Source organism: Leptonotus elevatus, chromosome 3, assembly GCF_054856555.1.
Source record: "Leptonotus elevatus isolate MCC_2025b chromosome 3, RoL_Lele_1.0, whole genome shotgun sequence".
NCBI classification, from domain to species: Eukaryota; Metazoa; Chordata; class Actinopteri; order Syngnathiformes; family Syngnathidae; genus Leptonotus; species Leptonotus elevatus.
In genome coordinates this window covers 2133221-2147292 of record NC_141241.1, presented here as the reverse complement: position 1 = coordinate 2147292, position 14072 = coordinate 2133221, and the positions used below count along the sequence as shown (strand labels likewise).

Genomic DNA, 14072 nt, shown 5'->3' with positions numbered 1-14072 from the left:
AAAATACTACTACTTTTGGCCCACCTCGTGTATTCAGTTTGTTCAAAGAACATTTCTATGGTGAACAAAAAAAGCCCATGACAAGTGAATCATTTGCTGCATGACAAGCCACAGAACAAATAATCACCTATTTTTATTTATGGACATTTTTAAATGTCAGCTATTTACAATCACCCAAAAAACTTACACAAGAAAGAACACAATAACAGTTAAAATACCAAACAGTATGTGTTACCACTATATGTAGTGTTCATTAGCATTAATGTACTGAGTATGTATGTTAGTCAAATGTCTCTTGAATTGATATCATTTAATATTGTTTTATTTTTTCACAATCCATTGACTACTTAACAATGAGGCAATGGGTGATGGAATTTTCTTTTGTACCACAAGATGGTAGCAAAGTAAAATTATTTAGCTCAAAGACATATAAAGAAAGAAGTCCAATAAAAAAAAAAAAAGCTTCAGCAGTATTATTAGTGGTAATTTAGTAAGCGTATAGAGTGAAGATTTTAAAAAAAAACAGCTACGAAATAGCAAAATTGAATAGCGTGTTAAGTAAGTTTTTGTCTTCACTCTGGCCTTGTTATTTGTGTCCCGACACCACATACACTACTTACAAGTGATTTCGACTAGTTGAAATGATTTATAGACACGAAAGCATCCTACACAGATAAGCACAGTAATATCAGATATGTGTCACTTGACAGTACATGTAAGTAAGTAGATGGTCCACACACAGGCACTAACTGGGAATTGGGCCCTGCAGTGTAAATCCAGCCCAGGATACAAGCAGGACATTGGGGCCGATGGCGTCGGTGGTCCCGCTACACCTCGTTTTGCTGACTGAGCTCCTCGGAGACGCTGTTATACTCCGTGGCCCGAGCGCTCATGTCCAGGTACTGTTTCAGGAACTCGCTGAAGCGTTTCTGGTTGTTCCACTTGCGCGCCGACTTGCGGATGCCGATGAAGCCGCCGTAGCGCTTTTGGTAGGACCTGGCCGGCGCCATCAGCTTCCTGTAACCGTGGCGGCCCTTCACGAAGCCGCCGAACCTCTTGGAGACGCCGCTCAGAGCCACGTCGCTGCCGTCGGAGTCCTCGTACCCTTCGTCCAAGGGCAGGGCATCGTGGAGACTCGCGTCCCTTTCGTCCAGCCGCAGCGCACGGGTCATGTGATCGAACCTCTGCAAGGCCAAGGGCAAAGGCATCTCCTGGCCTTCCTCCGCTTCCCCTTCCTCCTCCTCAGCAGGGAACAAACCCTCCACTTCCTCCTGGGACCTTTTGGGCATAGATGACAACAAGGACCCACGGCAGGTGTCCCAGGAGGACGCAGGTGAGGCCAAGCCTTCACACCCAAGGAGACACTCCTGACAGGGAAAAAGGTGAAAGGATTAACTCTGCATGCTTTTTCTTTGGCTTAATTTTACAGAGTGTCAAAGTACAAGTCCGTCACTCAGCTCTAAAACAAAATGGTCAACTTTCTGTTCAGTTTCATTTACCGGATCTTTAGACTTTTTCATGCATCCTGTCATGAGAGACATATTCACCCCAATTAGTTTCAATAAATAAGACTGCAGCTATTTTTCTTATTTTCCCAAAGGGCGCGAGTAATTGAGTTTTGAGGGTTGTAGTAAGAACCACTAAGTTGCATACATTTTTTCCAGGATACACACTTTCAAAACTAGTGAGTTTATGAGTATGTTGAAGCTCCAGAAAACTAGGGGGGGGGGGAAAAACAAAAAAACAATTCAAAGTATAATACTTGTAGTTTTCATTTGGCACTCTCAGGCAAGTATAAATCTAGCCAAGCTGAGCACTATTGTATCCCACCAATTGTGTGGTTGACCCATGACCTGAATTGAACATGACGTCAGCCATTTTGGTTTGACGCAGCATCACGTCAAATTCTGATTTGTAAAAGAGGTTGTGATTCCCCCGTTCTTTAAAATGGGCATGTCTTTCAAATGAGTCACAAGACCTATGACCTATGACCCAAATGAAACAGGAAGTCAGCTTGTTTGGTCTGAATCAGTCATTGTAGGCTGGCACTTTTGGCAAACTCATGCTCAGGAATTCGCCCAAATGAGACACATTCGGAATGAGATATGGTGTAGAAAGTGCTATATAAGTTCAGTCTATTTACCATATATGGGTGAAGAGAAATTAGCTTCTTCTTTTTTTTTACTATGCCATCCAATTTGCAAGGCTTGAAATAACTGTTTTTCTATGAGCAAATTACCAATTTTGAGGAGCAGTTGTTTACAGGTTCATCAAAGGTTTACTTAAACAACAAAATACAAAATTCAATGTTTGCGTACTTAACACTGGTCAGTGCAAATCATTATGATAAACACACATTGTTCGTTAAATACCTCCCTTTTAATTAAGTGTACTGTTAACTGAGCTGAATGGTGCCGTCATAAAGGCAATAAATCATCATTTGTGCCTTTTCTTCATGCCCTCAAATGTCTTTTCTGTGTCGACTTGTCGAAAGGCGCACACATGCATCCCCCGGAATCAATTAGCCACAACAAATTAGCAAAAGTCAAATGCCAAAAGGCTAATTTGTTGAGTCACGGAGAGGAAGAAGTGGAAGGTTTGCCTCTTATCAGCAAATGAAAATTGAGTCTGTCAGGAAAGCTTAACAAATAGTGTGTGAGCGTGCGCGCGCGAGTGCGTGCGTGCGTGCATGTGTGTGTGCAATATGTGCTCACCCTAGTGTTGAAGGTGAGCCGTTTGGGCAGGATGAGGCTGCAGGACAGGCAGTCATCTTGACAGTCGGCATGCGCTCCATCAGCACAGAGCAGCAGCAGCATCAGAAGCGCCACCAGCGTCTTCATGATGGTCTGCGGGACCAAAATTAAGATGTGACAATCTTTAATCCTGTGCTTGTGTTTTCATTATTTTTCTTTTGTTTACATAGGGACTTAATAAACCACGCAGAACAAAACAAACCTTTTGAGAGGCACGGTAAAAGTTAGTGTCATAGTGCTGGTCGTGTGTTGCTAGGCAGAATGTGTCGGACATAAGGGTCAACGCGCAAAATATTTTAAGCCCTGAAACCAGTTCCACTTAGCAACATGAGTTTACGCACAAAAAAAAGTCTCAAGAACCCATGCCCACATAGACACGGGAAGTCCGCCATTTTGTATCAAAGAGGCCATTTTGTGGGTTAAACTTGAGCCATGGAGACAAGACAAATGGATTAAGCTTAACATTTTGTCATGCCATCTCAAAAAAAGCCACAGTTAAGATATCAGAGGAAGTCTGCCATTTTGGTTGGAAAGCAGCCATTTTCAGTTGACCTTCAAAGGCAAACCTGTCCTCAAAATGTTGTTATAATGCTGCCAAAAAAAACTGCCCGACAACCGCATGTGCCAGACACGGGTGACATTTAATTGTGAAACATGTTTGTTTTTGTCATTGCGTGTGGGTAAAGTTGATGAATGGCCATAGAACATGAAACTGTAGTAACTCAATTCCACAAGGTCAAAGTAAAAAAAAAAAAAGCAGAGACATGGTAAGTTTTGTCTGATATTTGAACCAAATGTACTTGACTAAGTGGAGACTTTTCAAACATTTTCGTTTTTGTGTTAGCAGAGCGTGATGGTGAATGGCAGTGACTCAAAAAAAAAAAAAACAGGACCTTTTACGTATATCTCACAATGAGGAGCAGCCTTTAAAAAGAATACATGCACTGAACAATAGACCTTATTAGAGTCAGACATCTTGACTGGTCTCTACCAGAACACACGCACACAAAAAGCACAAGCGCTGCTAATGACAAGTGACGGAAAAGATGAGCGTCGTCATGATAATAATAACCATTGCGTCTTCGCTGAGATGCTTTAAAGAACGAGAATGACAATTTTCAAGGGCAAGAAGCGAAAGACGACATTTACTGACGCAAAACGAGAGGAAGAAAGGTTTTTGACCTCATTTTAGGAGCATTAGGAAAAAGTGACTTTTCCACTCATGAGCTCCTTTTTATTGACGCCTCCGGCAACAACACTGACTCATTGTTTCACTCACAAAGATTCACTCACTCACACATAAATGCTTATGGTACGTTCAAGAAATGATTCACAAAAAAAATCACACACAGGCCTACACACACACACTCATGCATGGCAGTGACGTGTGTTTTGCTATATTGTCATTATCTATATTAAAAGAGTCCTCCGTCTTCATATCTACTTCTACTTTCTGACGTTACTGTCAAGTGCATAAAATTAGCGGGATATCTCGAATGAGCCGGAAAAAAATGCGTGCTCAGCAAAAGTGACTGACAATCAGCGTGACAACCGACGAGTGTGACTTATTAATATTTATATGAGGTCATTGTCGGGGGGGGGGGGGGCAAACGTTCTGAACACATTTGATGATTTTATTTTTTATTTTATTTTTGCAATCTAGCAATGTGTTAGTCACTGAACAAAACGTTGAGGACAAGTTCACCTTGAAAGGATCCCTTGAAATGGACAAACTGGCTCTAAAATGTCCCCTCAAACCAAAATGGCAGACTTCTTCTGTCTTTTCGAGCATGGGTTCATGTGAACATTTTGTGAAACTAAAATCTAAAAATTTGTCAGAGGTGGTAGAAGCCAAAAGTTTTTAGGATCTTTTTTTTCTTTTTATACCTGCCAGTGAGTCACTCATCTGCCTTCAGGGACAGAATTTGCAAATAATTCTGGAGCTGTTACTGATTTTTGAATAACTGCTTCGTGCTTACTGTAATCTACCTTCTTATTGAATTCATTTTTTTTTTAATATACTATTGAGTGACAATTTTATAATGCCTTTTTTTGTTCCCATTGCAAATAAGCGACTATACGCTGATTGAATTGAGCTAATACATCCCGTCGACTGTCAGGTCCTCCGGGATCTCCCTGAAAGCAATTAATTTGTTTTTAATGAACCGATTAACTGCTGAGTAAACCAGCTAATTAAGCCCATTACTGTCTGTGCTGGTGGAGGTCCGGTACATTTACCTACAACCTTCAGCCGAATATCCAATCCACAGAAAGAGCTTTGAGAGCTCAGGTCAAAGTCCTGTTGAACTTGACGGAAAACGGGGTTCGAGTCAAGCGTGAAAAAAAGAAAATGTCGTCCAACGGAAACGTGCCGTTTCTTTTTCTCAATGATTGCTTTCCTCCCATCGAGAACATGACCAGTGTGAAAGTAAATGACTTACGGCGACCTAAAGCCGGATTATTCATGGACGATTGAGCACACTGCACATTCTTATTACCAAACTCGAGCCGGTTGCCCAACTTTGTGGTCGTTTTCCTCGTCGTGTTTTAATTTTTTTTTTGAATAATTGACCACTCATTTGCATGCAGGGTGCAGAATATATTTAGATGACATTTATAATCTTACTCCTGTTATGTTGTATATACTGTATATTCATTTATATAAATACGTTCCCCTCCAAAGGTTTTGCAATGGCAAGGTCAGATCCTTTTGATTTTTTTGTATACTGAAGACAGTTCAAAGATAAAAGTTCAGAATTCCAGCTTTTATTTTGTGGTATTTGCATCTGCATCTATCTACCTATCGCTGGACATAAACCCAACAGAGCATGCATTTTACCTCCTAAAGAGAAGACTGAAGGGAGAAACCCCCAGAAACAAACAAGAACTGAAAAAAGGGTTTTCTCCTTCGCGCCTTTTTCTGTCACTGAAGTAAGGGATGAACTCATGAAGCTGGACACAGAAACATCTGCTGGCTCTGATGAAGTTAGCAATGTTTTTTTTTTCCTTCATCAGCATTCTGCCATCTTTAGCCAAAGGTAAGGCTGCTGGTGCATAACCAATTGAGCGTTTTCCTCAGTTCCAATCATGTCCTCTCCGATTTGCAGTCAGGTTTCTGGCGAGGTCATAGCTGTATTGCGGCTACAATGAAGGACCTGGATGAGGTCATCACGGCAATGGACAATAAACAGGTCTGTATTGCCACCTTTTTGTTGACCTTGCAAAAGGCCTTTGATTCAGTCAATCACACTATTTTGCCGAGAAGGCTTTCCGGTATCGGCCTGTCTAGTGGCTCTTGTGAACGGTTTTCTGACCGTGTCCAACAGGTGAAGGCTGAAAATGATATTTCAGAGCCATTGCCAGTCTCTAAAGGTGTGCCACAAGGCTCCTTTCTGGGCCCAACCCCTTTTCTCCATCTACATCAATGACATAGCCAAAACCGCTGTGAGTTCCCAGATTGATCTCTAAACTGACGATTCGGTTGGACCCTCATTCGAAATTGCGGCGTCCTCTCTCCGGCTCAGCCTTTACCTCTGTGGAGCTGGCCTTCCATAAGCTCCACCTTCGTCTCAACACTGCTAAGACCAAGTGCATTTCTTTCAGCCGTAAGCAAGTAATCAGTCATCCTTTTATTACTTGTGCTGACGGGTCGAATTTGTCACTTCTTACAAATATTTAGGCATCTAGGTTGGATTCGTCGCTATCGTTTGCCACAGACGTCAGTAACCTGCAAGCTACGGTTAAAGCCAGATTGTCTTTCCGTTTTCGCAATAAAGCCTCATTCCCTCATGCCAGTGAAGATGACGTTGCTGCCTAGTCTTCATTATGGAGACATCGGTAACAGAATAGCACCAAACTCCACTCTTGAAAAAAAAACTGGACCCTCATTCCGATTTGTGACAAATGCTCCATTTCAAACACACCGCTGTGATCTTTACAAATCAGTGGGCCGGCCGTCTCTCCAAACACGGCGGCTTCATCACTGGTTTGTCTTTAGCTATAAAACTTTTCTTGGCATGACACCACCCTATGCGTCATCACTTCTTCATCTCGCTCGGAACACTTACGGCGCCGGGGTCCAGTGAGCTCTTTAAGTTCATCCCTTCGAAAACACTCATTACTTTTGGCTGTAATTCCTTTCGATTCGCAGCAGCTAATGATTTGGAACACCCTGCAGAACAAACTCAGACTCATTTCTCTGTTCTCGTTAATATAAGCAAAGGTGTCCTTCTCTTCTTTGTTTATACTTATGTGGTGCTTTGTTGTTTTATTTGTATGTTTGTGTATTGTGCTGTTCATGTTCGGGCTTCTTGCTTGTCCAGGTCATGTTTGTAAATGAGAATTAGTTCGCAAAGAATTTTACCTGGTTAAATAAAGGTTAAAAAAAAATAATGCATTTCAAAAGAAGAATGCAACAGTCTGGTGAGGTCAAAAGGTCACAGGCTTGATGCAGTTTTGCCACCAAATCTTAACTGTACAGTATATGAGTAATGTCAGAAAAGGTCCAGGACTGCTGTCACAAAAGATTTACAGTATTTCAAATCTCTTATTTTTCATGTAACTTTTAAGAAAATGTACTGTCAGTATTGTACATTTCCAATATCGCCATTTTCTATCTTTTGTGGCTGTACATATTAAATAGAACTGGAAGTGTCAAGGAGATTTTAAGAAATCCTTATTATCTGCGTCACAATTACTGCTACATACATCGAACTGCGGTATAAATAAACATCAGCATTGCAGCAAAAACATCTGGACTGTAAAGAAGCAGAAAATGTCTCACAATTAAAGCCTATTCATCACATCCTGACAGTAACATCACTTTATCTGTCAGGCCCACTCAAAATACACTCTGCCCTCTTTTGTTTTATTTATTGATAACTACTGGCTGGCCAATCTATATCACCAATCATTTTGATTGAAATGCTAATTGACTCCCACTTGTGCTCATCAATGTGCTCATCACTATCGCTCATTGGTTTCCACCACGAAAGCATAAGAAAAAAAAAACCAACCTGAAGTGCAACCTTCCAGAAACTACCAAGTGAAGGTAAAAATCTCAACTTTTTTGTATGTAGTCAAGTATTATTTCAAATTGTTCGGATTCTTACTATGGCGGGGTTATTACAAGCAAGACAAGGTAAGCTAAATCCAATCCCCCCCGTTCAATGTGTCTAATCACCTCGGTCGATGAACGGCGCTGGGTTCACGCACACGCACGCGCGCAAATATGGGGTCATATCCGACCGTGTCCTATTGATTTTCTTTGTTCGGCTCTCCAAGATGAGATGTCGTTAATGGCTTCGTTTAATTTCTATTTAGACGGACTTGTCCTGCGAAAAACCTAACGAGCGGTACTGGCGACGCCTGAATAGCGGACGGCGAGCGTCGAAAGTGCTAATGTTCGATTGCCTCGCTCGACTTCAGGTGTGATCAACACTAAATGCACAGAAGAGTCAACTCACATTAGATTGAATGTGAGCGAATGAACAATACTGAGCTCTTAGAAAAAAAAAATAATAATAATAAAAAAAAAAAGATTGAATGTGAGCGCGATTCTTCTTCTTCTCTTAGTCTATGTTGAGGTGCTCCTTCTTTTGAGATGAGTAAAAGCCAAAGAAAAGGCACACCGCACACGTGCAGGCCTTAATCCTGTCGTCTTGTGACATAAGCGCGTGTTTTACAACATCTCTCTTTTGTGAGCCAGTGTAAGAAAACGAGACCCACTGGGAGGATAAAGACGGTCCACCTTGCTGCCCTCCACGGAGGAATACACAGGGACCCCGTTGTTTTGGGAACATTGCCTTTTTGGATTAACAGAAAATCACCCGTCGCATTCATGCCGGCATTCTGGCGTGTGACCCGTGACTGCACACTATTGTCCATCCATCCATCCATCCATTTTCTGTACCGCTTGTCCTCACAAGGGTCGCGGGGGTTGCTGGAGCCTATCCCAGCTGGCTTAGGGCAGTAGGCGGGGTACACCCTGAACTGGTTGCCAGCCAATCGCAGGGCACACAGAGACGAACAACCATACTCACAATCGCACCTATGGACAATTTGGAGTGTCCAATTCACCTGCCATGCATGTTTTTGGAATGTGGGAGGAAACCGGAGTACCCGGAGAAAAACCCACGCAAGCACGGGGGAGAACATGCAAACTCCACCCAGGAAGGCCGAAGCCCGGACTTGATCTCACAACCTTTGCACTGGGAGGCGGTCGTGCTAACCAGTCAGCCACCGTGCCGCTGCACACTATTGTAATCCCCTTTTATTCTGTTTGTGCAGTCTTTAGTGGACGATGGTCTCTGAAGGGGTCTTTGATATTTTAACCATGTTGTGTATATATCTCATGTGGACTGTGTAATTCCTTTCATGCAGAGACTGCAAAATTGCAACAGCAATAACCGAAAGGTCTGCGTGTATCTTTCACACAGCAACATCAGCATCATGGCGGATTAAAAACACAGATAGGATGTTAAAATTTTCCCACCCTGTTCCCGGTATTGAGGAATCCACTTACGCACAGTTTTGCTAGCATGTTCTCGACATTGAGACAACGCAGGTGGAAAGGATGGGTCAGTGACATGTTGTGTAACACTTTATGTCGAACATATAGTATTTACGAAGTACACTCTAAAAATGGTTGGGTCGAAAATAACCCAAATTGGGTCAAAACTGGACTGACCTAACCTTTTGTTTTTTAAACAAATAAAAATTTTAATCCACAAAGCAACACATTTTTTTGTCTTGTTTTGTGTTTTTTTTCCTTTGACCCAACTTTTTGGGTTATTTGAATAATCCAACTCAATTTAGTCAAATATGAACCGACCCAACTTTTTGAATTATTTTATTCAAAGTGTTGCGTCAAATTAATAATAACCCACAAATCAACCCGGTTTGTTGGGTTGTTTTTTGGGTTATGCAATTGACCCATAAAGTTGGGTCAAATGAATAACCCACAAAACAACAATTGAACTGGGTGAACAATGAATATGCCCAACATTTTGAATTATTTATCCCAAAAAGTTGGCAAAAATTGATTTAATAACCCACTAAGCAGCCCAATGTTTGGGTTGTTTTGTGGGTTATTCATCTGACCCGACTTTTGGGGTTAATTCAATAACCCAAAAAGTTGAGTTGGTCCCTTTTTGACCCAATTTGGGTTATTTTTGACGCAACTGTTTTTAGTTTGTTATTGAATTATTTTATTTTTTTAAAGAAAGTTGTTTTACATTTTACATTCCATATGTTTCAAATGATTAAATAACATCTATTGGATCATATTATGAATTTTCTTAACATATTTTCTATAGCAGACTTCCTCAAACAACATAATGGATCTTTAAGGCTGAGCCACATGCCCACTGGCTTTAAACGGGAAAAACGCTAATGATGCATTAAGTCCGTATGGGTCCATCCACATCAGCGGAGCTCTAATGGAGTTCAAGGTTCACACCGTTCTCATTACCCATAGTGTCTTGCTGGTGACAGACAAATAAATTAACTTAATTTATTTTATTTCAGACTTGATTGGTTACTTAAATTAACCAATCCAGTCTGATATGCTGCTACAACAAAGACTTTTTCAAAGAAAATTAAAAAAGCATATGAAAACCCCGCCATATCCTCTGCCCGCCCTGACTCGTGCACTCCTACCCGTGTTGGGGTGACAATCCTCAAAGTGGGGGTCCTTCAGGTGCAGGCTGGAAGAAGTAAGTTTCCTCGGTAAGCGGCGGCGTTTCTGGCTACGTGGAGGATGCAGGCGAGAGCTCTTATAGGGAGAAGTCCCCCTTCCCCCTCTACCCATCGCCATCACTTGCCACCAATCAGCCTCCTCTGCCGGTTCACACGCTTGCCTCCTCCAAAGTCCGCATGGAGGGAAGGAAGGAGAATGCAAAACACATGCACGTGTATAAATAATTGCAGTGTTACAAAAAGCTCTAAATGCATAGAATAGTACAGCACTTTTTAATGCAGCTTCACATCTGTGTTGTAGTTCTATTGACAAACTTGATTTTGCTATCCTGTGAATCACTGAAAAAAAATGATTAGCTGTCCCTAAGAACTGCTTCACATCTGTGTTACACTGACATTGACTGTTAGAGTTCCATTTTCATAGACAGGCAAACGTGCTCGGCGTAGAAACTCTTCATTTTCGTGCCAGGTGAAGTCTAGTTTACCACGTTTGGGAATTCGGAAGACCGGGCTGACCTGACAACTTGCTGACAGAATGTAGACTAGACTTTAGACCAGGTGAAACTAGGTCAAAGTTGTGGCGCAGAAGATTTTTGGTGGATTTGGTCCAGGTCAGAGGATTGAGGCATCATCTGTCGTCTGCCAAAAACAACGTGCTGACATCGCCCCCCCCCCCCCCCAAAGTTCGCCTCATTCAATGGCCTTAACGAGCTGTTCTGCCGCAAGATGAGTGAGCGACAGATTGGTGTACAAGATGCACACTGAGCAACTGCAACAGCACCCTAATGTTGACCACCCTTCACAGAGATATTTCATTTCATTTTTTTTTTCATTTGAATTTGAAGAGTTCTTTCATATGAAAGTTGATACGTCTTCAACAAATAAGAAGAGTCGAGTTGCCTTGACTTTGTTGCAAACAAAATGCACATTGCCAAGAGGAAGATTTGCAAAGGGCAAAAGAGACCTAACATATACATTGCCTAGATTTAATAGTAAGACTTGTCTTTTTTCTGCTCCTTTTCATCCCACATCAAAGAATATTTTTTTATATTGTCTTTTTTTTCTTTTACAAATGATTGAAATGAAATAGCTGTATGATGGAATTTATAGTCACATTTTCATTCAGATTAATACTCATATTTTTAATGCCAGTCCTAATTAACTAGCACAACACAAATTCTAATGCTAGTAATGCTAGCACTGACTAAAAAAAAATCCGGAAGTCTAAGTCCAAAGCTATACTGTGTATTATTAAAAAAAATCATATTTATTTAAGAAAAAAAACATTTTTATAAAAAAAAATAAACGGGTGAAATTTTACTGTACATGTGATGCTGCCGATAGCACCACTGAATTCATTGTTGTTAGCCCAAATGTTCTTCAACGCACACACGTGGAGCAGTCGCTGTCCGATGACGTCATTTCAACACGTTTTGGACTCTGAGCTACAAACATGGATTTGGGTCCACCGTGAATACATGAATATTGTTGTTTGTGAGGACAAGCTCAAATGAGTCTACAATGATGAGTGGTAATTGCTGTCATTTACTGTTTTAGCTATCAGCCATTTCCCCTGGGGGAAATCTTAACGAGTATTTAATTAATGACGTTGAATCATTTATGAGAATCCAATCTACTCACCGGATCAGAGAGACAAGCGCGATGCAGCGTTTCACTTGGAAGTTCCCGTCTTTTCTTGTCCGCTTTTCTTGACAAAACACTTTGTCACGTCATCGTTGGTGGCGTCAATTTCCCTAATTAGCAATAAGCTAACTGCCGTGAGATACACAAGGCCTACTAATTGTTCATTTAGAAGCATGCTTGACTCATTTAGCCATTTTCAGTAGTAAATTAAATTAAAATAAACAATTCATTAATTACTTACATAAATTAATTCATTTGATAATTTCACTATTTTTCACGTACAATTACTACTTTTAGAAACACATTTTGCCACTTGCTGTCGACTGAAAATGACATCACAGGCGCTCAGCGACCAATCACGCCTCACCTGTTTTCTGGGGTTGGTCATGTGACATTACAAACTGCTAACTGAGCCATGATTGGTTGTTATCGGTTTCCTGAGCAAATGGCAACATGTGTTTTAAAATGCATTGTACGTAGAAAAATAATGAGGTTATCACAATTATAGACAAAATATTATCTTCTTACTGCTGAAAATGGATGGATGGAGTCAAGCATTCCTTTAACATTTTGTGTTTGTCTTTGATTTTGGATAGTTTGGTAATCCTGCCAAATAATGTTCCAATCGACGTCTTACTGCATTTTGGATAATACTTAAAGAAATTAACCAATACATTTTTCAAATACAGTATCTCACAAAAGTGAGTACACCCCTCACATTTTTGCAGATATTTAAATTTTTTTTTAAATTTAACGCTGAAGAAATGACACAATTAAAAGTAGTGCAGCTTATAAAACAGTGTAAATTTAGTGTTTCCTCAAAGTGACGCAAAATACAGCCATCAATATTATAGCTAAACCCCTGGCAAAAAAAAGTGAGTACACCCCAAAGTAAAAATGTCTACCGTGCCACCTGATTTAATTAGCAACTAATATTTACCGATATCAACAGCAAAATTTTGAAAACTCAAATAAAAATGTATCACAGCACAGTTCTCAAACACACATAATGGTTATCTGAAGCCCAAACCCTCTAAAGCGAAACATTTATTCCAGGGCGCATCCTGACAAACACATAATTGCCTGTCGTCATTTCTTCACGTTAAAATGGTGACAGTAATGAAGCGCTGCCAGCATCAAAGGGCGACGAAGAAGATGAGGAAGGCGACGACTGTCACTCCCAACAAGATGGCGGAGGAGTGACAGCGCCGTGTCATCCTCGCTAAATAGCACGTTGGCTCCCTCCCTCTTTTTTTTCTGCTTCAATAACCAGTCAACAATTCACTAATCAGATCAAATGTGGTGGCGAGGGAGAAAATAAGACAATGGTGATGACGAGGTGTTGCTTTATTTTTATTTTCAAACTTTTAGTTCAAACTTCAAAGTCAGCGGAGTTCATTTTTATACTTTCCAAGCAACATCGCTCCATGTTGCTCTGTGTTTACCATCTGTTAGCAAAGCTTTTTTTTTTTTGTCTTGCAGTTAGGGATGCCGTGGTGGTCATGATGATGAAGAGGGGGAGGGGCGGGAGTGGTGGTGGTGAGGGGGGGGGGGGGTTGCAGGTTTGTCAGACAGAGACATAGATAAGCGGTCTTATCTTCTCCATGCCAGGCGCCGAGGCCCCGTTCAAATCCTGACCCGCTTGCAACAATTCATTGACTTATTCACCCAAAGACCTCCACAAGTGCATTGAGGTGCAAGAGGGAAGACAAAAGGTGGAGATGAGGAAGAAGGTGTTGACGTAAAAAGCTTGGATGACGCTTTCCCTTTGAAATGACGTTCTTGATTACATACCTCGGCACAGCACATGCGCTGCGGAAATGCATGGAAATCGAAATCATCTTTTCTCAATCAATCGCAGGCTTAGCAATCGTGCAAAAATGTAAAAACAAGATAAGAGTTGGTAGATTTAAATTGGTTTAGCAATGGTTTTCTAATAAATAAAAGTTGTTGTCACTATTTTCCCTGCTATAAATA

General features: G+C 41.0%; 1 protein-coding gene across 2 annotated transcripts; it reads right to left on the bottom strand.

Moving 5' to 3' along the window:
• Positions 1 to 89: 89 nt before the first annotated feature.
• Positions 90 to 12408, bottom strand: LOC147176623 (prepronociceptin-like). 2 transcript variants are annotated; one of them, XM_086071716.1, is made up of 4 exons: positions 12093 to 12408; positions 10413 to 10615; positions 2715 to 2846; positions 90 to 1367 (listed from the first exon to the last, which is right to left on the bottom strand). In XM_086071716.1, the coding sequence occupies exons 3-4, from the start codon at positions 2838 to 2840 to the stop codon at positions 828 to 830; spliced, it is 666 nt and encodes a 221-aa protein (XP_085927842.1). In that variant the 5' UTR covers positions 2841 to 2846; positions 10413 to 10615; positions 12093 to 12408; the 3' UTR covers positions 90 to 827. The 2 variants fall into 2 exon arrangements, with proteins under 2 accessions (XP_085927842.1, XP_085927843.1); XM_086071717.1 differs by having other exon boundaries at positions 10413 to 10612.
• Positions 12409 to 14072: the final 1664 nt, after the last annotated feature.

Excerpts from the sequence above, each read along its gene's own strand:
- LOC147176623 (XM_086071716.1), bottom strand. The coding sequence starts at position 2,840 with ATGAAGACGCTGGTGGCGCTTCTGATGCTGCTGCTGCTCTGTGCTGAT. Across the intron at positions 1,368-2,714 it reads GGCTCACCTTCAACACTAGG|GAGTGTCTCCTTGGGTGTGA; the intron begins GTGAGCACATAT and ends TTTCCCTGTCAG.